The following is a 25,095-nucleotide window of genomic DNA, read 5'->3' on the forward strand; positions in this document are numbered from 1 at the left end:
ATTTTTAGTAGTCAAACGAAGCTGGTTTTAACAGCTATTATTCATTTCAGAATAAATTCTCGTCGTGGTCCTCCGAAGAACACTTTACGAACCTCTTAGACATCGCGAACCACAGCTTGGAAATTCAAGCTTTAGATAGTTTTTTAAATATGCAACTTTTGTTAGCCAGTATTATTTTTAATATAAAAATAACAAAAACAACATTCTCCTTTTCAACGAAGTTTGTAAAAGATGTACTATATGTGCTTTATATTTTAACAATGTAATGATTTACGTAACAATACGTAGAATGTCCGAGCAATCACTGCCGTGTGAATTGCTCTTTATTCATGAATTCTGTGCTGAAACTTGATCCACGCGAAAGCTTCACCGTGCCATTCATTTATATATCACTGCTGTATAATGAAAGAGGAACGTGACTAGACGGTTCATGATTAATGAAGATGTTTTTCGTGACAGACGCTGCCGAGGCATCTATCGCGACTTTAATTTGTACGATCCTTTGAACCTACCTTCATATATTACATTTATATATTTACTATAACAAGATAATACGTGTCAAACTCGTGTACCAACGATCAACCGATAAACCTAATCCTTTTCCTATCGTTTTATTTGCAGGAATTATGACCCTTACGAGCAGCCCGTGTGAGCTAGACAACATGAGCTTGTTTCAAGACCTCAAGTTGAAAAGGAGGAAGGTCGACTCCCGATGTAGTAGCGACGGTAAGAAATCATTTTCTCTTTCCTTTTCGTTTAATTCGTCTATTTCGAACATACATCGTGTGTAAAAAATGTTACCCCTCATCGACGGATCATAAAACGTCTCTTTATATTTTATCGACTTAATCTTAGTAACATTCCCCTTTCATTTTTCAACGATTAATATACGAAAACTTCGGTTTAGTTCCATTTTAATTATATATAGCATCAAACAGTTTCATCGATAAGTCACACGGCGAACGATAGAATAGAACACTCACATCTCGCCTAGCGATCGTTCATCCTTGTCAGGAAATCGTTATCATGAGAGTTCAAATTTTCCTGAATTGTTATCGGCGCATTATCGCGCGTTGCACTAGGTATCTTTGCTTGTGAAGGGAATTACATGGGTGACAAGGTATAATTCAACTCTGCGTTCAACAATGGTAAAACGTGTGATTACCAAGCTGAATGACGTTGTCAGAACTAGAGAAGTTGGAGCACTCGTAAATCTCTAATTGTTGAGCAGTAATCGTTAATTGTAAAACGAGCAAAACAATATCGTATCGAGATTTCAACAGCTGTCGTAATCGTGTCTTTGAGAGGAATCGTATATCATTGTCCGACCAAAGCTTAGCGAGCGAGCAATCTTTTCTTGTTGAGAATACCTAGAACGAGCCATGAAAGTGATCAACGCAACTATAATGATTAGTTGCCGCCCATAATGCCATATTTGATACCCTTATTGCTCCGATTTTCATAACATGCGTACATTACACTACATATGTCGTATAAAACGCGTGTGTAACATCAATCATGCTTCATCTGTTCCGCTTTGAAAACCATAAACGAGTAACTGTATCATTACATTACATTACATACGAGAGCACAAACTTCTAGAATCTAGACTGGTGGTCTGCGCTACGAATTTATTATATCTTTCCACTCAGCGAACATTTATCGAAATAAAGTTTCTGGATCACCTCCAATACTGCCCAGTGGTTTTGCAACAATATAAACGCGAGTTATTCAAGTAATGGTGTCAACAAAGTTGACTCGCATTTTAGTTACGCGTGTAGTCGCATTGTCATCGTGCATCGGTCGAGCTACATAATTTTACCATGCATCTTTTATTTGAAGGACGTTGAAGAAATACGCGCATATTCGTTTCCAAATACAATTGAATTCACTAAAATGACTAATTTAATAAAATAATCTCAAATCGGGGAATCGTAAAATCCGCGAAGCTACTCGAGATAATAAATTTTACAAAAAGGCAATAAAACGTTACTATTTGCAAAGGGAGACAAATGTGACGATGCAATGAGAAATGCCTCATGGATCTACTAAAGGCAAGAAACAATAAACTACATTATTTTTTATTTACATTACGTTACATTAATAATAGGACCAAAATACACATGAGCTTATAGACTGACTTGATATGTACCTAAATATCTGTCATCTAAAGTAAGCAACGACAAAAAATTAATAACTTAACAAAATGATAGACAGGCGTGAGATAATAAGCTGCTCTAATATCGTGCCAAGAGTGTCAACTTCTTATCCCCCTCCAATCATTGACACTCTCAATCTTTAACATCTATAACGTCGGTCACTATAAAATTGTATGTTTTACGCAGTTCCCTTTCTTGAAAATCTTTATACTCGGCCAGATTCAGTAATCGGCGACTTCAGAGAAACGCTATAAACGCCTCTATTATTGTGTCTCCTAAACGCGATTTCGAGTGGTCGGTTATGAAGGACTGGTTGCCGTGGGGCTAGTTGAGGCACCGCGATCGCGTCTGTGTAGTGAGTACCGCGAAGAGGGAAGGTAGTAAGTTCAGAAAGGGAGGGGGTGCTGGTTGCTAGCGGTGCTGCAGGGTTGAATATCAACCCACGCGGTTTCCCGGACGTGCACCGGTGCTAGTTCGGCTTCGTCTGAACTCGCGCCAGCACGCGATAAACCATCTTCCATCGTGCCCTCCACGCACAAGCTATTGAAAATCTAACGAATATAGTTAACCACTGGACGAACAAAACAGAGGAGCTAATTATCTGTGGTGAAAGAAATCTATGACCAGCTGTGCGTTAATTAAGCTGCATTGATTCCTCGAACATCATCCGCCCGAAATGTAACCGATACCAATGACCCTCGATCTACCGGCGATTAGAGGTCAGAGACTGTTGTTGGCCGGAAGCCGAATCGATGGTAACGACGGTGAACCTGGATTGTTGTTATGCCAGAAATAACGTCGATTTGGAAGGGCGTATGTGGGATCGAGTTTCATACGATAAAGTTGACGATTCTTCTTCTCCCTTTGCCGAAGACGGACGGTTCGTTCGCGAGATGGCACATGAATGAGCCAGTTTTCCGAGGGACGAGTATTCCAAGCGAGCCACATCTTGGAGAATCATTGATCTTTCGCTCCGGGGCCACGCGTGAGCAACGTCATATGCGGAGGAACGTGCGACGCAATTACTCGGTGACGTGTGCCAGCCGGAACGGTATAGTGTTTTATGAATGTAACAATATGGAAAAATACTTGGACGAGTACCAATCGCTCTTGGTATCTCAACATAGTAACTGAGGAAAGTGATATTTTCTTCGTATTCTGGAAATAAAAGATCGATCGGATTGTGTTTAACGTCACAATAGGATACGTTAGTTGATTAGTTTCTCATCATGTTCGTGAATGTGCTGCGGCTAACTTGTTACGATCTGGCTAAATAATGTTAACATAACATGTTGTTCCTATTCCTTTTCGTTTTGTTTCATTCTGTATTGATTCTATTTTTTATTAAATTTATTATTTTGTACTTTGCTTCGCATTATGATTGAAAATGAAAAATGTATGATAAAGAGAATAGAAGACAAACGGCGACATCAATTACTAGATGCTTATTGAAACTCTAGTTTAGAGCCGATGATATTAGTCGACTGGTACCGCATGAAGAAGGGGATCGATGCTTTTCGGTGCGTCTGACCCATGATATGCTATTCTACTGAAAGCTGCTTCTTGTATAAACCTTACGTAAATATAATTTTTTATAAACTTTCAAAAAGTACGTGATCGTTGTTATCAAAATAATATATCTATATACTATTTAATATATATTAAAGATTGACATATTTAATTTGAAACAAGGTTTTTATTCGTGACAAGCAAATGAGTGAGATTAATAGCACGCTTTTGTACCAACCGAAGTACACAAAAATTTTGCTTTAAAATTAAATCTAATATTTATCCATAATACGTGCCAACATGGAAGGATATTTTTTAACAAGAATACCAAAAGTAATAAGCACGTAATAACGTACGGGCCATATACCAATCAAACATGATCATTTTGAAGAGGTGCAAGGATATCAAAGTTACCGGAGACAATCGATGAAGAGAATTGAGTTTAACAAAGAACTGTGATACTCTATGCAACAAGTACTTACATATGTACATTCTACGAAGCTTGGGCAATCGTTCAATATCAACGATACATACATACAAAACGTAATGGAGAAGTTGAATATCTACGATGACGAAACAATGGACTTTACATTGAAAAATAGTTTGTTTTTCACGTCTGATCTTCATCGTAAGGAGAACTGGAACTCATTGAACATAAATCTAAGAACACTTCAACCGCTAAGAACACCGTTGAATAATTTTCCATCGTATTCCTATTTGTATCATCCGTACAACGCTTTCTCAATGTTACCCTATCAAAATTATTTCGACTTCCGTCGTTACTTCAGATCTCACCTGATAATGGCCCCGTATGCGATGCTAGATCATCGATACTGCTGCTACGGTTCAAATAACCGTTGTTCATCGATATTCGGTAAACAGACGATTTTAAATTTCGGAAATTCGTACCTGGAACAGTTTAAACCCACGTTCTTAAGAACTTTGTCAGATCGTTTAGTTTATGTAAATTCTTTTGTCGGTTTTCAATTCTGTAGCTCGAGGAAAAAGCATACTCTCGCTCATATTACAAATTTAGACTTATTTTCTATTTTATTACATATACCTAAAACAAAATTCAGTTTCTATCTTCTTTTTTTATTCATATGATTTTTATTCCACGCTGTTCAAACAGCAATGGAAAACTAGTTCTGCGAACTATTTTAGCTAAATATTTTGTTGTTTATTTATATTTTTCGACAATTCAATTTTTACAGCCGAAATTATATTTACAATTATATCAGTTCTTATAAGTAAACCAGCACATTTTTAAATGACAAAGAAGAATAAAGGACGCAAATGTGAGTTTATACTGATCCATTACGGTGTCCCCACAATAACGCCAAACCATAGCACGTCGGTACTCTGAGCGTTAAGTATTAATCATGCAAGGACAGACATACGATCATCTTCGTAACATCGACATTATTAATTGTTCGCTGTGATTGTCGCGTTGATCATCGACTCATTCGCTGATGATGAATGGAGTTCTCGTCGTCTCCTACAGTTACGCGACACGTGATCAGAATCGAAAGGTTTGAAAGCAGGATTGAATAACCGGCGGAAGGAATCGATTCCAACCGTTCCTAAGGGGGAGGGGGGATATCTAAACGAGAGGAAGACAATGAAAGGCGGTAAATGAATAATCCACGGGAACCGATTTTCACGCTGATCGGTCTATTAATAGCTGTGAGAACTAGTACCTAGGTACCTACAATCACAACCCGACCTTGTCAACTGCATTCCTTCCTTGACCTACACGAACAACCGTAGTCCCCACATCCTTTTCACGATCTAAGCACTCCGAACGGGTATTACACTTTCGTGTTGGTCGCGTAAATTGCTCTCGCTGCAAAATATCCTTGCAGCTGCACGTGCAATCTCGAACACTTCCCGCACCCTAGGGCACAGTATAAAGGGAAAACCATTCCACGACTGAACAATTTCAAACTAGTACTACATGCCACAATGTTACTGCTCTCGCTAAGTTTCTCATAGAATTAAAACGACGGAAATATTTTGATCGTTCCGTTTATGAATATCCAAGTTGATTTTAAGATAGCCACATTTTCCTATTTTAATACCAATATAATTGGAATGAAAGACAGAGTTTTTATTATATATATATATATATATATATATATATATATATATATATATATATATATATATTATATATATATATATATATATATATATAATATCAAAAAGAAACCTTCTATTCTATTAGTCTTAATCTTAATCTATTAGCAGTTTTAAAATGCAAATTATTTTATGTGGAAAGTTTACTTTTTTCATCGTTAATCGATAGTTTTGTAGTATTCATTCTGCGATCAAAATTTAAATTAGATTCTAATAATTTTTAATAAATGCAAAGTTGCCATGGGAAGTACTGAGATAGTGTATGCCGGTTGTAATCCTCGGTCACTCCATGCTACTATGCCGATCGAAGAAAGGATAATAATACTCTGTCTTAGGGAGCACGTTTATACATTTGTATCAACGGACGATACCACAAAAAGTTAACCTTTTTATGTAACTCTGGCTGAAAATTACAAGAAACGGCGATAACAATTTGCACAGAGTTCATTTGCCTCTAGACCTTGTAAACCGAAACAACGTTAGCAATCAAAGGTACAATAATATGAGTCTCTCCCAAATTTGAATTTTCCATTTCAACTTGACTTTTACTACGCTCATGTGCCCCTACAATAGTAAAATACAAATATTTGTTTCATTGTAAAGCATGATATTCCTTTTCTGTCAATATAATACCATAATTCCGTCACTCGACCGTATTTCAGTCAGTTAATATGTCAAACATCGACATCGGAAAGAGCAATACGATAAAAGTTGAAGGTGTTCGGTTCGATTTTTAAACAGATGGGTACGAGCAACAAACTGTGACATGGTTCTTTTGAAACTCGTCTGTCAATGTTATAAAACCACGGATTGGCAGGCTATCGTGATAAGTGCTATTAATCTTCGTAATAGACCACCAGGCATGCTTATGCGCGATGATTAATAACATTTTCATATCTCCTAGAACACCAAAACCAAACCTATTAACGCGAAACATCGGAGTTCGAGACGGTTACGCGATCGTTGAACCACATAGTTTAACCAATGAACAAAGAAGAACCGCATCTCGCATAACTTTTATAATCTCGTGCGAATCGCGCGTGAAAGCGATGGAATCGTCTAACTGCAATAATTGTTATTAATGCTCGGTGAAACGCGGTTGCTTAACCATGCAAGAATAGTAATGATCAATACGTTACGCGTTACGTTACGAAGTGTCAAAACAGAATGCAGCAACGTGTTCATCTCTATTAGGCCAACATCAGATAGATATAGAGATTACTTGCAGCGATGGAGCTGAATCTCTCGTTCAACGATTTGCGCTTAGAACACTTGCAAATTAAGTTTGCATAGCCAAGCATCGTCAATTTTCATCCTCTTACCAGGCAAATATTTCTTTTCACATTATCGCAAAATATTTCGCACGATTACCGTTAATATAACTCCATCCAAGAATCTCAATGATCAATTTCGATTTTCTTAAATTGCATCGCCGTCATTGATGCGTTTCCAGTTAATTCGTTCAAAGATCGTAAAATTCGTTCGCTAATGAAATTTCGGTCAGAAAATCGTCCTTCATCGCCATCATCGCCATGATCATCACGACCGAAATGGCAGTCCATAATCATGTGTACACGTGTCAAGACTAATCACGCTTCATCCACGTCCGTAATCGCGGCCTTCCCAAGGTAAACGTGTGCCAAATGTTCCATCGAGTATAAACGTGAGACCAACGCCTTATTTCTCAGACTCCCCGGTATCCCTTGGATCAGCAGGCTCGCCGCTCGGGATCCAGCCGGCGGACGCTCCTTCACCCATAAACTTTCCTGCTCCAGGGGAGAGCATGGCAGACACCTCGACCCTGTCGCCGGAGGCTAACATGCCGAGCTCGCCGGGCTGCCCCGTGGTCAAAGTCAAAAGCGAGTATCTGCTAGGCATCCCGAGTCCGGGGACACCGCGAGATCCTCTTCGTGGAAGCGGGGCGGCAACTGGCTTGGAAGCTCGTGATACAACCTGTTCGGACCGTGCGTCACCCGATTCAGTCTTCCCTGATGCCACTTCGATGGTGGGCTACAGAGTCGTCGAGGAACAGCAGCAACAGCAGCAGCAGCACTATCACCAGCAACAGCAGCAGCAACAACAACAGCAACAGCAACAGCATCAACAACAACGTTCCGGTACACCCGTACCAACCAGGTTGTCGCCTTATTCGCCGATGCAAGCGGTCTCCACGACTCCGATGCCTCAAGAAGCGACTTCAAGGAGCGACAGCCCCGACAAGGGTGACTTATCGTCGGCGCAAACCAAGGAGGAGTCCGATAACTCGGTTTTTGACGGAGGAGGTGGCGGTGGTAGCGGCGGTGGTGGTCGTTCGGAGACTTCCAGTCAACCTAGTCACCGGAGCAGCCCGTCTTCTCAATACAGCCCTAGCCAGAGTATGAGTCCTAGCGCGAGCGCGACACACGCTACTCAACAACAGCAACCGCAAACACAGCCAACACCGCTGAGACCCCGAGTGCCCTCGGTGCCACCTCACCTTCTAGCTCACCATCAATTTTGGTCACAAAACAACGGTATACAGGGGTTCGCTACGCAAAGGCTATTGAACGGGGTCATCAGTAGCGCTGTTAACTATGGACAGAACGCTGCAGTTGCATCCACTAGTAGCAATACAAGTTTGAGCAGCAGTACTGGGAGCAGCGGGAATGGGGCAACTTCCACGAGCACGGGGGCAACTAGTACAGCTTCCTCGTGTAAGTCAGAAGTCAGTCATAACGATAGATATTCTTACTTGTCATTTAATCCGAGTCTAATACATTAAGCACGTTGTATTAACGTAGCACCTCATTCAATCTTGCTCAGTTGATGGAATAGAAATTTAGAATGAGATTTTAATCGAAATACGACATATTATATTTTAGGCGAAACGATGAAACCACCGGCACAAAGGCCCACGCCAGCGCCCCCAAGACCACCTCCCACTGTGATCATGGGTGAAATCGGTGGCGTTCGGACGATGATATGGTCCGCGCCACCATTGGACCCCGTACCACCGCCAGCGGCTTCGTGGACGGCAACGGCCGCGGCGGCATCCTGTTCCTCCTCAGAAGAGTCGGCTGCCCAGCTACTTTTAAATCTCGGACAGGAGTCCAGGGGCAAACCATCCTCCGTTTCCTATTCTTCCGGTCCACCACTCAATATGGAGAGGTTATGGGCTGGCGATATGACGCAATTACCGGCCGCGCAACAGATGCAAGCGCTTAACTTGACGGCTTCCGGGTCCGGTCAAACGTGGGAGAGAAACGGAGGAGTCGTCAAGTCCGAAACGGCATCGCAGTCGATATCAGTCGCTCCACCTGCACCACCGATGCCACCTCAAGAACACGAGGAAGACGAAACACCTATGATATGTATGATTTGCGAGGACAAGGCTACTGGTTTGCACTACGGCATCATCACGTGTGAAGGGTGAGTGGTGTAACGTTCTTCTCTCTTTTAACGATGCATTAGATAATAGAGTAACAACTATTCGTAGCAGACAATTAGCGTTTAATGGTTTCTGGACGATGTACTTATTTGCTTGGCACATGTTAATTTTTTTTTAAATCATTTAGAAAACTCGAATCGATTTGAAAATATCAATTAGCTACGACTTAGAGAATCTTTTGACAAGTAGCAATTATCTAAATATGGTTATCTTAATGGAAAATAAATTAACTTGCAAATACGAGGAATAAAATCAAATTCAGTAGAATTGTATTCATAGTATGTAGAGATGATGTACAGAGATAAAGTCCTTTTAATCGTTCAATTTATTGGAAACTCGAATAAGTTATTAATTGAAAAAAAAGTTGCTTATAGAATCTGTCAAATGCATCAACGAACAGTAAATTATAAAACAGAATTTAAAGTGCAAATATATCTTCTCACATTGTTAAAAATATTAAGAACAACGTGTATTACTTGTACATGTATTAATACCAAAAAGTTCCAAAAATATCTTTGTTTCGCTATTTCGTAAATACAGAACAAAGATAGTCTCGTGAAAGAGATTGGAAACAACGAGTAAATTCTTCGAGATATCGCTGGCGATGCACTCAAGCACGATGAGGTCGAAGTGTGATAATCAAATTAGTCGTCTGCAAAACTGATCCCGTTGTATATCTCGAACAGCTTGGTCTAGAATGCCATAGCGGCGACGCGTTACAAGTCAGAGATTCGGACGATCCGCTTAATTACAGATAATCAAGCGAAACTATGTACGGAAAGTTAAGACTACACTAGTCACGATACCTCGCGGCCAACTCTGACCTTTAGATGGTGCTAAATACTACCTATGTTTCAACGTTGAGAACAGAGAAATATATTGTTTCCAGAATCTGCGAGGTTACCATGTTACGCTTCAATAATGTATATAGATAGATATCCTCCTGTAGATATTATATCACCAAGTTTTTCATTATTTCCCCTTTCGTGATACGACGACACTCGGTCTCTTCAAGTGCACCTCAAGGCTTCAAGGTACTACCCATTCTAATATATCCTGCAACGCGGTTGATTAATCCCTAAGGTAGTACAGGGTATCGTTACTTGCTTTCATGCCTGTGCATTCAATGTCTATCGCCATATCCGACAAATCCGACAAATTAGTTGAGAAAAGTCGACGTCCAATTTCTCTGCGCATCCCAGTGTAGCTATAATTCTCCAAGTATGAATCTTTAATCGGTTTCTAGAATCGAGATCCTCCCCTGAGGAGCAAGGAAAACTTTGAAACTTTATTCGTTGGATAGAAAATCCTTGATGACTAATTGTAAAATGCCTTCCACTCTGTCTGCTCTACACTTCACGCTAACTAAAAGATCCGTGTTTCAAAAAAGAATATGACTGTTTGGAACAGGACAAGTGTTTATTTTTAATAATAAGCTACGTAAAAGGATTTGAAATAAATGAACCTGTATCGCCAAAAATGAATTCAATACTGTAATGTCAGCCTTGTTTTATAAAGTTGAACATAATGTTTCACTGGAGATAATCACGATATAATCTACATTTTGAAAATAGAACAGATTTCTATCGTCTAATTCGTTTACAATGTACTGAGCCACGGATAACAATAATTTGTTATAGTAAACATAAGTTCTTATACTGAAATCTCTGGAAAGTTCTTATGAAATCTTCTTATGAATGTGCAATGTGAAAGAGCATGAAATTATGTGTGTGCAGGTGTAAGGGTTTCTTCAAAAGAACTGTACAAAATAGGCGAGTGTACACGTGCGTGGCAGAAGGTGGTTGCGAAATTACGAAGGCCCAAAGAAACAGGTGTCAGTACTGTCGTTTCAAAAAGTGCATTGAACAGGGTATGGTCCTTCAGGCCGTTCGAGAAGATCGAATGCCTGGAGGAAGAAATTCTGGTGCTGTATATAACCTTTACAAGGTTAGTATTAACTTGATATCTTCGATAATTATTAACACCATAAAATAAAGATATCAAATAATTAAAACATTATTCAATAAAATTATCTTTTCAAGAGCGAAAAACATACGAAAGGTTTTTAAAAACACTAATGCTACCTAACTTTTTGTTGACGATGTACATGTGAATACAAGAATGAGAAACTGATTCTTAATCTAAGATATATTCACGCACTCAACAACTACATGTCAATCGTTGTATTGTTTACCAAGGTAAATGATTAATTTTATTCCGCCTTCTTTCCTTCCATAGGTGAAGTACAAAAAGCACAAGAAAAGTAACAAAACAAGTGGAGTGGGCGGAAGCATGGGTGGCATAAGTAGCGGCGGTAATGTTGGCGGTGTTAACGGGTCGGGATCCCTTGGTGGTAACAAAAGCACCATGGGTTCGACGATGCTTGACAAACACATGGCTGTAGCCGCAGTCGCTCACCACAGCCAACAGCAACATGTCCAGCTAGCTGGTGGTTTTCTTCATCATCACAAGATTTCGTCGGGCGACCCGCTCAACTCGCAATCAACCACCAGTCACTCAAGTCACCCCGCGCATTCGGGACACCTTGTTAATGGGACGATCCTGAAGACAGCGCTCACCAACCCCTCCGAAGTGAGTTCACGTCATGTTCTGCACTTTTACACCGTTCTTCTTCTGCCTTGTTTTTTTACTATAATCCCTAACTTTTAAACGAAGGTCCCCACGACCTAGCGAAAAGATATGTAGTAGCTATCTTGTCCAATGACGCATGAACGACATTCCATTGGCAGATAATGTTTTGTAGACTCTAGATACGGTAGGATTAAATCGACAACAATGAGCGAAAGCACGAGAAAACAGACTTTAATTCTACTGTAATATTTATTTGAACTTTTATGACCCAACTGCTCTCGTTTTAATAAATCAGAAGATTATTAATGTTTTAAGAAAATGCTTTGTCATAAAATTCAACTTAAAAGTTATCTATTAATCTTATGAAATTAAAAAATATTAAGAAATATTGATTAATACATAAGCATAATGTTCTTCTTTTTCACTCTCTCGTATTTTCACCAAAGCTGAGAAATTTGTTAACAACAGGAAAGGACCGAAAAAGGTTAAGCGTCCACCCAGCACGGTAACTTCCACTTCTTTCCCTGTTCCTTTGAACATCTCTTCGTAAGCAACGTGACGCAACATATTCGATTCCACGCGATCTTTCTGCATGATAACTCATGGAAGCGCACTAGGTATAACGTCTAAGAAAGATTCCATGGGATTTCTCTATCAGCTCTCCATTAGGTCGATTATCTAACAAACCAACCAACATATACGTGTGAAATGTTTTTTCCTCTGTTCGCGTCTTAACGAACACTCCGCGAACGCGTATAGATCAACGTCGTCCGTGCAACCGTAACACGATTTCGAATGATTTATTCGAGACGGCTCGTTAGAAATCGAGCACGGGTCGACAAAAGTTGATCTTCGTCGAGAGAATGCACCGTTGATGAGAACGTCCCGAAGGTATCTTCACTTTCACTTTCGAAGCAGCTGCACGCGATCGGATCACATGCGCCAACGCGATCTTTCTCGCTCATGGAGATTTCTTTCATCCAATTCAACACGTTCTCGATCGGTTTCAACGCGATTAAACACCAGGAAGATACGATGATATCGTATTAATCGAATCAACTCGATCTTCCACATTTCGAAAACAACGGTGAAATTTCAAATCCTCGCGACCTTTCCTCCAGAAATGAATCCAGGAATGAATCACGAGATCGCGCAAAAATGGTATTGGCTAGGTTACGGCATCAGTAACTTTGGTTTCGAGATCGTGAGGAGGCCGCTATGTGCGCGTTTAAAACAATCATTTGAGGAACGTTAGTCAGTCGATGAATTCTGCGCAATGACTACACGGCTTCTGGATTGAGGCTGAAGTCATACAGGAAATAAATATGTGAACGATTACAGAATTATCGCGAATAGTATGGTTAAATTTTTGTTCCTCTTCGCTTTCACCACATTTCAATGATAGAAAAAACCATTAACAATCTTGCAACAAATTTTCAAAGGAAATTAAATAGGTATGATATGCGCCATTTACAATTTTTCTGTTTACGAGACTATATGATACAGTCTAAAAGGTAATGGGAAGACGTTAGAACAAGTGAGCTAGTTAATAATACAAAAACGCAGAAATCGGTGTATAATATACGTGAGGTGTGTCCATTTTCTGATCAATTGATCAATTTTACGCAAAGAAATATATTTATTATTGTGAGAAATTGAAATAGTGTTTTGCTGTTTTGGAGAAAAAATTGAGAAAATATTATAGTAACAAGCTACAAAGAAACGCTAAAAAATATAGATTATGTTGCATGTTTTACGTTTGCGTGACGATCATTCTATTTTCCTGATCTTTGAAATTGTCGGGAATTGATTAAAAATGATCAATCTTATAAAAATGTATCTGGTTAAGAAACCTTAAACATACGAAATAATCAAGAGCTGACATCTCGATACGTCAAGTTAACGATAAAAGATATGAAAAAATGTAAAAAACATTTTACGCTGGAAAGCACGAATAATAAAATAAGCAGAGGAACAAGTAGGTGGGAAAAATTAATCAATTCGACGGATTTCGACGGATTTCGACCATTTTCGAGAACGATCCTGAAATGAATGAACTCCATATTGCAATTTCACTTTCTTACGACTTTGCTTGCGCAAGCCTCAAGGTTTCCCACATTACGAAAGCCGATAGATACCAGCAAGCCGAGTACTTGGTTGGTCGTCGCCGTCTCACATGCCTTTTCGTGCTCGTCTAAACATAGTACTATCTTTTACGTCGTGAAAGTGTTTCCTATTAGAGGTTCGAGCTGCAACAACCATTTCGCGTGGTTCGACGAGCTAAACCTTCACAACCGAAATTAATCCTCTAGATGATGAACGCTCATTCGAAATAGAACTGCGCGACTCATCGTTGGTCAGTAATGATGGAACTTCATTGAAATGACGCGATTGTAACGGTGGATCGTAATATACGGCATCGAAACGAACCGTGATAATCAGATCGTTTTAATTCGTCGCGTGAAAGCTCACGCGTTGACGAACGTTGTCGGGGACCATTTATGCGACAAGAGTATATACATACATACGTAACGTAGCTTGGTGTGCAATCAACTATCGAGAATATTCGAATGACGCTGTGTTACGTTTACAGACCAGGTGAGGTATGCAAACAACGAGAAGAATTACCGGGAACAGTAAGTCCGGTAGAGGCCATTGCCAAAAGTGAAATCGATGACTCCCGAACCGGATAAATATTGCCTTGTGGATGGAATACGATTAAGGAGGTCACTTTCCATCTCCAGGCGAATCGTTGCACACTCGCCACGATGCAGCGTATGGATTCTCATGAATTTCAAAAGTTCTCCTCCCGCGTTGGAAGAATGGAGAGTTTCGAGATGCATAAAGATTCGGATTAACGTGTTTCTCCAGAAACAAGATTCCAGATCTTTGCCAAGAAATGCGACAGTGCGAGAACGATATTGTCCATGGAGTTTACCAGAGCTTTTTCCAGAAGCTTCTGATTGCGAGAAGTAGAATTTGTAAGAAGGATGAATTCACCGCCCTAGAAAATTGCGACTACATACTGTCATGATCATTTGTGCAATACGGTGGATGTCTTCTAACTTTGAAATGGTCAACGGACGAATATTCATGTTCCTTAATTGCAACAGGATCCCACCTTAATATCACCAGTTACAGTTAATTAATCTCACAACTTCACAAAACTTGCTTATAAACAAATGATAGAATTATTTGATCGTGTCAGATCGCTAACGCGCGATTGCGAAATAGTCGCGAAACGAATAAAAAACGGAATTCACGATGTTTGGTAAGGATTGCGCGTATATAATATGTATACATCGAAGGAGAGGCGTCAGTCGTTATCGACATCGCATCAAGATGACGACGACTCGGAGGTAGGGACAATAGAAAATCAGCGACAGCCGGTGCCAAGGACGGGCAGTTCTCCGCCGCGCGCCGGTTTCGTAACTCGTGAAAGTCTGCACAAGGGACACTGACCTCACCCTACCTCCTTCTCTTCCTCCTCCAACACCTTCGTCCCTCCATCTCCGCCGCGAGATCGCCGTCAGCAACGAGAACGCGTGTCCCACGGCTGCGTGACGTTCGTCAATATGCACGTAACTTAAAGATAAAGCCGAGCAAAAACGGGGATCGCAGCTTTCTCCGAAAGTGTCACCGGGGACCTCAGACTGCTCTCCCTAACCGTATATACTTCACAAATACCGATCTCGAGAATCGAAAGGTCAATGAAAGGCCAGATCAGATTTACGTAGAAAGCACGACCCCACGATTCGTCCACTGACAGATTGAAATTATCAAAGTGCGACCATCGTAGATCCGGCCATCTCAACACTGGATATATCGGAATATTCAGCAACTTTATTTCCACTGGTTCCAACCGATACGCTTGGAATAAAGTATGTGTACGATGTAAGATAGTACATACATATGTATATGGAATTGAAAAATTCAATACAAAAACGGCACATTTCATATCTAAATCTTTTTTTGGTTTTTATATTATTTTTTTGTCGTTAGTTCAATTAACAAACCATTAATGATTAGAGTTTCTAAAATTTTAAGTCATTCGCTCAATTTCTCGCAGTAATAAATATATTTCTTGCAATCAGCGTAAAAATAATTGTAATTTTTATACGAGAGTGCTTTAAACGTTAGCATCTTTTGTACGAGCATCGAAATAAATGATTAACAAACTCCATTAAAAAATTGAAAATTAACCGTATTTTTTAAATTTCATCTATCTAGTAATCTTCAGATTTGTACAGATATAATTAGTTTCCAAGTTATGTAATAAGTCCTACATAATCCTATATTCCTTAATCCTCTCATAAATCGTCATGCCGGAGTAATAGCAGTATAACACTCAGAAACGATAAATTCTAACAAATTCAAATAGTTTAAGAGAAAAATTTTTTGTGTTTAAGGTGGTACACTTAAGGCAGAGGTTAGACAACACAGTAAGCAGTTCGAGGGATCGGTCTTTTCCTTTCGATGCAACCGTTGCTATGATCCAGTCTCTAATAGATTGCGACGAGTTCCAAGACATTGCCACGTTAAGGGTGCGTTTATCTACTTCATAGTTTTTAAACTGTTCCATTACCATTCGTGCTGCACATTCTCTAGGGTTCTATACTTTTCCTATTCGAACGAATAAAATTTCAACACAAACGATGTGTCTCTGTTCGCACGTGTACCTCCTTTTTTATATTCCAGAACTTGGACGAGCTACTGGACCATAAATCAAACTTAAGCGACAAGCTGTGTCAGATAGGGGACAGCATAGTGTACAAGTTGGTGCAGTGGACCAAAAGGTTACCGTTTTACCTTGAGCTACCGGTCGAAGTTCACACGACGTTGCTCACCCACAAGTGGCATGAGATCCTGGTGCTGACCACTTCCGCTTATCAAGCGATACATGGTCAGCACAAGTTCTCCAACGTCGGAAGCGACGTGATGGGAGCGGATTTTATGCAAGAAGTAATTACTTTTCTATCCTTCGTTGCATTTAAATCTACTACTCCTCGATTTAGCAGAGATCCACAGATAAAGAACTTTCACTTTAACCAACGAATACAGTACAGCAGATTTATTTCATGACGTGAACCGATAGTACACACCTGTAGCCCACGGGTCGGGCATTTCTGTTCAAAGAGTAATGTAGAGTACGCTTTTTATTGCAAATAGTATCGGATAAATACGATCCTTAATAGAATCGTAATTGGTTGCATAAATCTTAGCCAGACAGATATGGTTCTGTACGGACATTCGTGAATTCAAGCAGTACTTTCTATATTTAAACACGAGGAGATCATAGGAAGATTTATTTGAGAAACGAAGAAACTTTCTACTTTGAAAAATATAAAAAGGAATTGTGACACTGTATTAATCAAACGCGTATCGTTTGAATTAGATTAAATAAATGTATTCGTACACAGGTTTCAAACAACATGTATACGTTGCAAACGTGCCTAACGAACATGATGGGCCGACCGATAACCATGGACCAATTACAGCAAGACGTAGGGCTCATGGTGGAAAAAATTACATACGTCACATTAATGTTCAGGAGGGTGAGATTACGAATGGAAGAATACGTCTGCCTGAAAGTAATCACCATGCTCTCGCAAGGTAAGTATTCTCATCAGATAAATCATTTAAAAATGCACAAATACCGTACATGCCTGTTTTTTCTTTTCTTCTTTTCTTTTTTATTTTATCGAGATACTTAAGATATAAAGAAATGCATCCTTTTTGCTAATGCTGCAATTGGCGAAGCAAAATGTAAGTTTGCGTGTAAACATGGTATAGGATGCTAATTTTTGCATATTTTTCATTTGCTTTACATGCCATATGTATAGAGTACAGCTCGTAATTATTCGAACAGTTTCAAATCGAAAGAAAAGTACCTACATTCCCATACGGAATACATTTATCAACCATCTGAACATAAGTAATGATATATTTATATTCTTTGTATTATTTGATATGTTCTCAACAAATTTGAAAGCAAAATGATACTCGAGGAAGGATTGATAATCGTCGAATAAATTTTAGAAAGACATCGCGAATTACTGAAGGAATTAAAATTTACTAACGATCGAATAGTTATAATTATAGTGAAAATTAAAATTCAGGACTTCAAAGATAAAAATATAATAGTGTTCAGTAAATGAAGAAAGAAAATCTTAACAAATATGAATCGAAAAGTGAATATATAATCTTTGAGAACCTTTCGAAAACTTTCCTTACGTTTAGTAAATCTATCCATCCTCGGACTTCTGAACCTTTGTTTCTATCACCCTATATAAATCGCTATCAGCACATGTTCACGATTATTTCTCTTGTATTTGTCCTCTCTTAGCACGTGGAGGTACTATGGAATTAGAACATCTACAAGAACGGTACATGAGCTGTCTACGGAGTTTTGTCGAACACAGCGCGCCTCAACAGCCGAATCGATTTCATGATCTTCTCGTCAGATTGCCCGAAGTAAGTCAGCCATAAAAAAATTTCCCCTAGTCGTTCATCGTTTGTCGCGCGAATCGTTTAGATTTTCACTTGACCAGATGGGTGTGTAGCGTAAAGTACAGAAGAACAAAAAAAAAATAGAATAAAGTAGATAAAAGAAGTAAATAAATAGAAATATGAAAATATGCACAATTTTATGATCGATGATAGAGAAAGATTCAAGCAATAGAGTATCCATGATAGTACGACCGTATTTATAAATGTTTTCGTGAGAGACGAGTTAAAACAGTAGCTACAATCTAAGTCGATCCTGTTTTCTTCCTGCATTCCAGGTACAATCAGCGGCAGCTCTTCTACTTGAGAGTAAAATGTTCTACGTTCCTTTCCTATTGAACTCAACAATTCAAAGATAGTAAATAAAAAACAAACTGACGATAAACGAAGCTGAATACCTATATACATACTATACATATAAATATATACATATATATACACACGAAAGATTATATTGTATGTATATATGTATATATATGAAAATAGAATCGAACAAACAAACAAAAGCAAACGGGAGAGACTTATAGGAAAAGGGAAAAGGGAAAGGCTTTGTTTGCGTATGTATAATAATTATATAAAAAAAGTATATATATAAATAATATAAATAATATAAATCTGTGTGTTCGTTGCGTTGTACAAAACGAAGAAAGTCGAGAAGAGAACGAGGAACCTGCGAAAAGCGTGATAAAACAGACAAAAGCGTTAGAAGGAAAAAAAGAAGAAAGAACAAAAACTACAGAAAAACGAGAAGATTTGAAAAATAAGAGATGCAAAGGATACGGAGGAGGAGAGCGAGAGAGTGCTTTAGATAAGAAATAAAAAAAGCAAATTAATGAAAGAATATAAAGAGTTCGAAAGAGAGCGAGAGAGCGGGAGAGAAAGAGAGGGAGAGTGAGGAAGCGCGCCACCTCGAGATGGGAAATCAATCGAGGAGGGAACTGAACTTTTTTATCGAAACTGAAAGACTATAATAATATATTTCTGTACGCAGTACCGCGCAACTACGTCATTGTGTGTTCACGTTGCATAATCCGATCGATAATAAAACTCTCGTTACGTACGCTCACTGTAGGCCACCTACTACCACCTACTACTATTGCTGCTACTACTACTGCTACTGTTACTATTACTCTCCACCACTATCAAACTAAATAGCAGACTACCATTAAAACGACCGAAAGATCAATCGACCGATGTTGATGATAATGGCGATCATAATAATAACGATGATGATGATGACGATGATAATGGTGATGATGATAATCGACGACAAGTCACCAGCAACAGCACAAACGCAAAACAATTGATCAGTGAACGAATCGATCGCCGCGTATCTATGTATCTTTACACGCGAGTATAATAATTACAATATCACAGCCAAACGAGTACGCATTCTCGATAACAAAATAACTCTAAACGCCTATAAATACTTAAATACTCTCGTCTATGTATCCATGTGATCCTACCCTTAAACTAAACGACGTTGCAGACGTAAGTGTGATATTTCAATTATCATTTTAATTAAGAGAAGATACAGGGAACACGGCCGTCGTCATTACTAGAACAAGGACTGGCTGAATGGATGTTTGTAAAAACGATGACGATTTTTTCATAACTGTTGAATCGAAAAACAGAAAAACTGATGTTATTTGCATAAAGTGATGCAGAGACCAATTTGACGTCTACTCAATGGTACCCTTCAATTATACGAAGGAAAATATGCCCGACGTTGAACACATTTGGATGGAAATCTGGCTAGACTCTAGACTACAGACTTATTGACTCGTAAATCGTCCTCGTTGTTATTGTCGTTCTTGTCGTCATTCACCGCTCCGAATCATGGTCCAAGCGCGCAACACAGAAGACTATATTATATATACATATATACATATATATATATTCACAGTTTTGTTAATTTACATTTTATCGTCATCGACGTAAATCTTTACGCGTGTAATATCGTGCATCATTCACCGGTCGATTTTTGACTCGTCCTTCGAACGATCCGATCCTCCACTTTTCTCGGATCACGAGATCACGCGATTCTAGAGCTTACGAAAAGAGGGAAGTGTCGCGTAGACGAAATTCTTCTCACAAACGAGACGCTTCCGCGAGATTCTCGACGAATTTTAAATAAAGTTCGATTCGATGACTTGCAAATATTTTGCAAAATTTTTGTAACGGACGTTCTTCGAACTGATACTGATTTTCGATACGTAAGATAAACTTTTTAAACGTTTTTTATATAGTTCTAATGAATTCGTAGCCTGCCGTATATCGAAGTGATATTTTTTCTATTGAAAACCCTTGCAAGGATCTGATCGTTCGAACCTGTGCGCGTGAGCGCGCGCGCTTCGTTTCTTGTTACCAAGCGTTCCCCATTGATTCGTGACAAAAGATTGTTTTTTATAATTCCTCGTTAAAATGACTGCGATAATTTCATAGTATTATATACAAGAAAGAAAAAGGAGAAAAAGAGAAGGTAAAACGCATAAACGAATGGAAAATATGACTAGCAAAAGACTTGGTATTTCTTTATTACGAGGAAGCTTATATTCGTAGCAAACAAAAAAAGTAATAGAGTAATAAAAGTTCGAGTATACCTTTTTCTTCTCGCGTGAGCTTTTATCGGACTTATGGAAAATTGTTCCCCACTTTGGCAAATGTAGATATACATATGCATATACATATGTATAATACATATTTATGTGTCGCGGACACGTGTGATATTCGGTTTCCTTGTGACTCAGAAATACCTGGTTCTTCAGATTGGCTCAATTATTTAAGATAGCAAAACCAGTTGTAGAAAATGGAAATAACGGTAGGAAACAAACCGGTGGCTGACGCCAGTCAAAACGTCTTGTTCGTGTCTTGGAAAAGAAAAAGAAAAAATGATGAATAATGCTCCTTGTATACGCATGTAATGATTAATTAGCGCATGTTCTATCACAACGTGATTGTTTCATCTTGCCTCCATAGAAGTTATTGTAAACACGCGCTAATTACCGCTACGCACACGATCACGAGTACGATGAAATCGAATTCCCCTTTCTTTGATCCCGAAGGTCCGTTGTCGTGTCTTTGGATGCCTTCGGTCGTGTTGCATTTATCTTCATTCCCTGATCCTTAATTTTCTCTTCCTCTTATTTTCCTACACTACAAATTACAAAGCGAATATTCTGCTCAAAGCAAATTCCACCGAAGCTTTCGCAGGGAACTTTCTCTACTTTCGTCAACCTTGATGCCTTTTCCACATCTTGAGACAATTTCGCCGGACTCGTGATCGCGAGCGCATATACGAAAAAAAAATCAACACGAGAACTATACACACAGACCTTGGGCCTACTAGCCTAGGGATACTTGTCCATACTATAAGACTTAACTAATGATGGGATACTTCATACGGTAAACAATGTATATTATTTGCGGTTAAGGAACTGGGGGTAACGGTTCCTGTATTCCCCGGACATCATCGTACACTTGTTCTGTGTTCAATTGGACGGTCGATAAGGTCGCAACCGCGAGTGATAGAAAGAAAAAAAAAACAAGCAAGATAGAAGAACGAAGAGAAAAAGAAAACAAGCTCGCTAAATTACGTTAAGAGAATATTTGACATGATATTGGCTAACGCGTATTTCTTTTTTCTTTTACTTTTTCTTCGAAAACATAAATCGCTCGTAATTTCCTCACGTTTACACGCGAAAATTTACTTTGAAGTTACCGTTTAGTATAGTGCAATACGAAGAAGGGAAGCAATCGTGTTAGCATTTAGACCGATACATTTGTTCCTTTTGCTCTCTTTCTTTTGTCTCCTACCTTCGTAGACATTTTTTACGCTCCTCGTTCCTTCCTCTTCCCTGCCCGTTCCCTCGAGTTGATCCATCAAACCGCGACTGTTCACCCTTATGTTCCTATAACCCTGCCCATCAACCAATTCTGTTTCCTTTTTTTATTCCCGTTAGCTAGTAAAGATAATGTACTTCCCGCGGAGAACTCTTTTCTTGTCGCCTCCTATTTATTGTTAGCATGTACATACAGCATCGAAACAGATGTTAAAGAACGGCGAGGAAAAAAGAACGCCGCGTTAAGAGAAAAAAGCACCGAGTTGGACTGTCTATTATATTACATTATATATAAGTATATAAATATAAATATAAGTATATAAATATAAATATAAGTATATAAATATAAATATAAATATAAATTATAAATATAAATATAAATATGAATATAAATATAAATATAAATATGTATATTGTATAAAAAGAAATGTGCACCGATGTCTGGGAGTACAGCAGCTGCTTACGGGAGAGCTATACGTTGGATCAGCAAGACTTAGGGCATTATACTACCCGCGAGTATTATCATGCCCAACCTTTAATATTTAAGTGCGAGTGAGAGTCTATTGAGCAAAAGTAAAAGAAAAAAAGATGAAATTTAAAAATATAAAAAATACATATGCCTCTCGTTTGTGGGTTTAACTTTGTACATATTGTACGAAAGGTTTAATAATAACTACGTTGAAAGTACTAGTCCTGTCTCTTTGTATAATTCCGTGTTATACCTGTTCTTATATAGTGTCAAGCGGTGCAACAGCGTTTCTAATCCTGTGTCAGCCGTACGATTGAGCCTGATTAAAATTATGCGATGCAGGATATGTATGCGACACCGAGTTTTGCCGAGTCGTCTATGCTCTGTTCACAAATGTCGGGATGGTAATAAAAACTTGTATTTCTCTTGGAGCGATGAATCATGACGCTAATATATATATATTATTAATATATATTATCGTCATAGGCAAATTATTTCAGATGTTACATATATTGCCCCATATATATAATGTAATATATATATATATGATAATTACATTATATATATGTATTCCTATATATATGTATGGGGAAATATATGTAACATCTGATACAATTTGCCTATGTACAATGTACATTTGAGCTACAAACCACGGCATCAAAATCGTTAAGCATTGATGTGATATTGAAACAACATTCATATTTATATTGTCAGATTAGGACGTTCTTATGTATTTCATTCACCGAAATATTTCCCTTGGCCCTCAATTTATTGATCTATGGATCTCCTAAAAATGTCAGTTTGTTATTTTCTTGTTAAAACGACGAAACTTTCAAACCCGCACCATTACTTCGAACGGATTGGTTAACACTGAAGTATGCTGCTTGTCACGGTATAAGCAAAGAAGCGCGAAATGCAAACGTTAACCCAAAAACGACGGGCAAAAAGAAAACACGAATGCCAGACTGGCAAGAGGAAATACTTTTTCAATGAGTGAGTCAAAGTTACCAATTTCTACCTACGTTTAGGAAGTACATTTTTATCATCTCGTTTACCTTCGACTATTCCTTTTGTAACTGAGATTTGGGCACCGTGTGAATTACTGCTTTGCCAGGAACCGGATGCTATACTGCTGCTAATCATTTTTTTACCAACTTTTGCGCGCGAAATACAATTTCTCGTTGATGAACGTAAACATTCGCGAAATTGCTCCATCTAGCATTTTTCGAATTTTTACACCTGACTTGATAACGATTTCGAGCTTTATATCGCGCATGAATGTATTTTTTTAATGAATATTATTTTATTAGGAATGATTCAAATATCATTCACGCATTTCTTGTATTTTATATGTACATTACATTTTACAATTTTTTGCACGAATTGTTCAAAATAGTTGCACATCGACATTTTATTATAATATGCAATTTAACAATTTGGTAAGAACTTTACTTATTGTCTCAAATATAGAATTTATATGTGTAGTTGGAATTTTTCTTTTTAAAAGCAAATACTTAAAGAATAATGCATAATTAAACAGACTGAAAATCTACATATAATCTTTTGTCAAAATCAAATACTTAATTAAATACTCTAGTCGATGTAAAAGAGAATATGTTTGTATAATAAGTTTAATACAAAAATTTACATATTTTATTTTTTACCGTTAGCAAACAATTTCATTAAATACCAATTTAGCTTATTAGTTGCATTTTTTTACTACATTGCGTCCTTCGTGCAATGAGCTCCAAAATTCGTTCAATCTTTTATCATTTTACTGAGTAACAAATGATTATTAATAATGCGATTATACACGAAATACGACGAAGTACAACGAGAAGTATAACACGGACGCGCTTGCAGATTTATAGTCGGGCAAAAAAATTATCACATTTGTTTTCATAAAGATGTGTATATAGATGAAGTTGATAATCATAAGAATAAATTCATTGTTACCGCAAGGATTAAGTATTGTAAGATATAATATAATGATGTTCATCCGACCAATAAATCGGAAGCTATCGGTTCTGGGCAAAACAGGCTAGACTTCACAGGTGACGCGTAAACCCCCTGTATTTTTATGAATAAATAAGATATTTTAAAAAAAAAAAAGTAAATCTGAAGTCTGTTTGGAGATGCCTTTCATAGGGATTATATAAATGTAGATAATATATTATACATAATGAACATAAATACACTATATTATTATATATAAATAGTAAGGAATAAATAGAATTATTATATATACGATGAAAATAATATTATTACAAGTAAATAAACTAATTAAAGATGAACAAATTTGGTGATATCTTTATTATTCTATACCCATACCTACATACGATAGTTTCTTCCTTTATTATTTTACGGTATATATATGTATGTATACGTATATGTGTATGCGTGTTATATGTATATATTTGTACTTTACTTATCACAATAATAACGGGAGTA

The 25,095-nt window shown here is 38.1% G+C and overlaps 1 protein-coding gene across 6 annotated transcripts in view; it reads left to right on the forward strand.

The window, feature by feature from the left end:
• Hr4 (nuclear hormone receptor 4) overlaps nt 1–23,086 on the forward strand; it is a 149,790-nt gene extending 126,704 nt beyond the window's left edge. For 4 of the 6 annotated variants that reach the window (XM_069113538.1, XM_069113539.1, XM_069113540.1 and 1 more), the window contains 10 exons: nt 622–726; nt 7,496–8,500; nt 8,669–9,215; nt 10,971–11,181; nt 11,473–11,826; nt 16,236–16,370; nt 16,525–16,788; nt 17,247–17,439; nt 18,173–18,300; nt 18,612–23,086. In XM_069113538.1, coding sequence (XP_068969639.1) covers nt 627–726; nt 7,496–8,500; nt 8,669–9,215; nt 10,971–11,181; nt 11,473–11,826; nt 16,236–16,370; nt 16,525–16,788; nt 17,247–17,439; nt 18,173–18,300; nt 18,612–18,692 — 3,018 coding nt within the window. In that variant the 5' untranslated portion in view covers nt 622–626 and the 3' untranslated portion in view covers nt 18,693–23,086. Of the gene's footprint in view, nt 1–621; nt 727–3,953; nt 4,543–7,495; nt 8,501–8,668; nt 9,216–10,970; nt 11,182–11,472; nt 11,827–16,235; nt 16,371–16,524; nt 16,789–17,246; nt 17,440–18,172; nt 18,301–18,611 lie in introns of those variants that run through there. The other 2 variants (XM_069113541.1, XM_069113536.1) reach the window with 2 other exon arrangements.
• Nucleotides 23,087–25,095: the final 2,009 nt, after the last annotated feature.

This window comes from Bombus flavifrons, chromosome 5 (genome assembly GCF_040668555.2).
Source record: "Bombus flavifrons isolate JBK064 chromosome 5, iyBomFlav1_principal, whole genome shotgun sequence".
Taxonomy (NCBI): Eukaryota; Metazoa; Arthropoda; class Insecta; order Hymenoptera; family Apidae; genus Bombus; species Bombus flavifrons.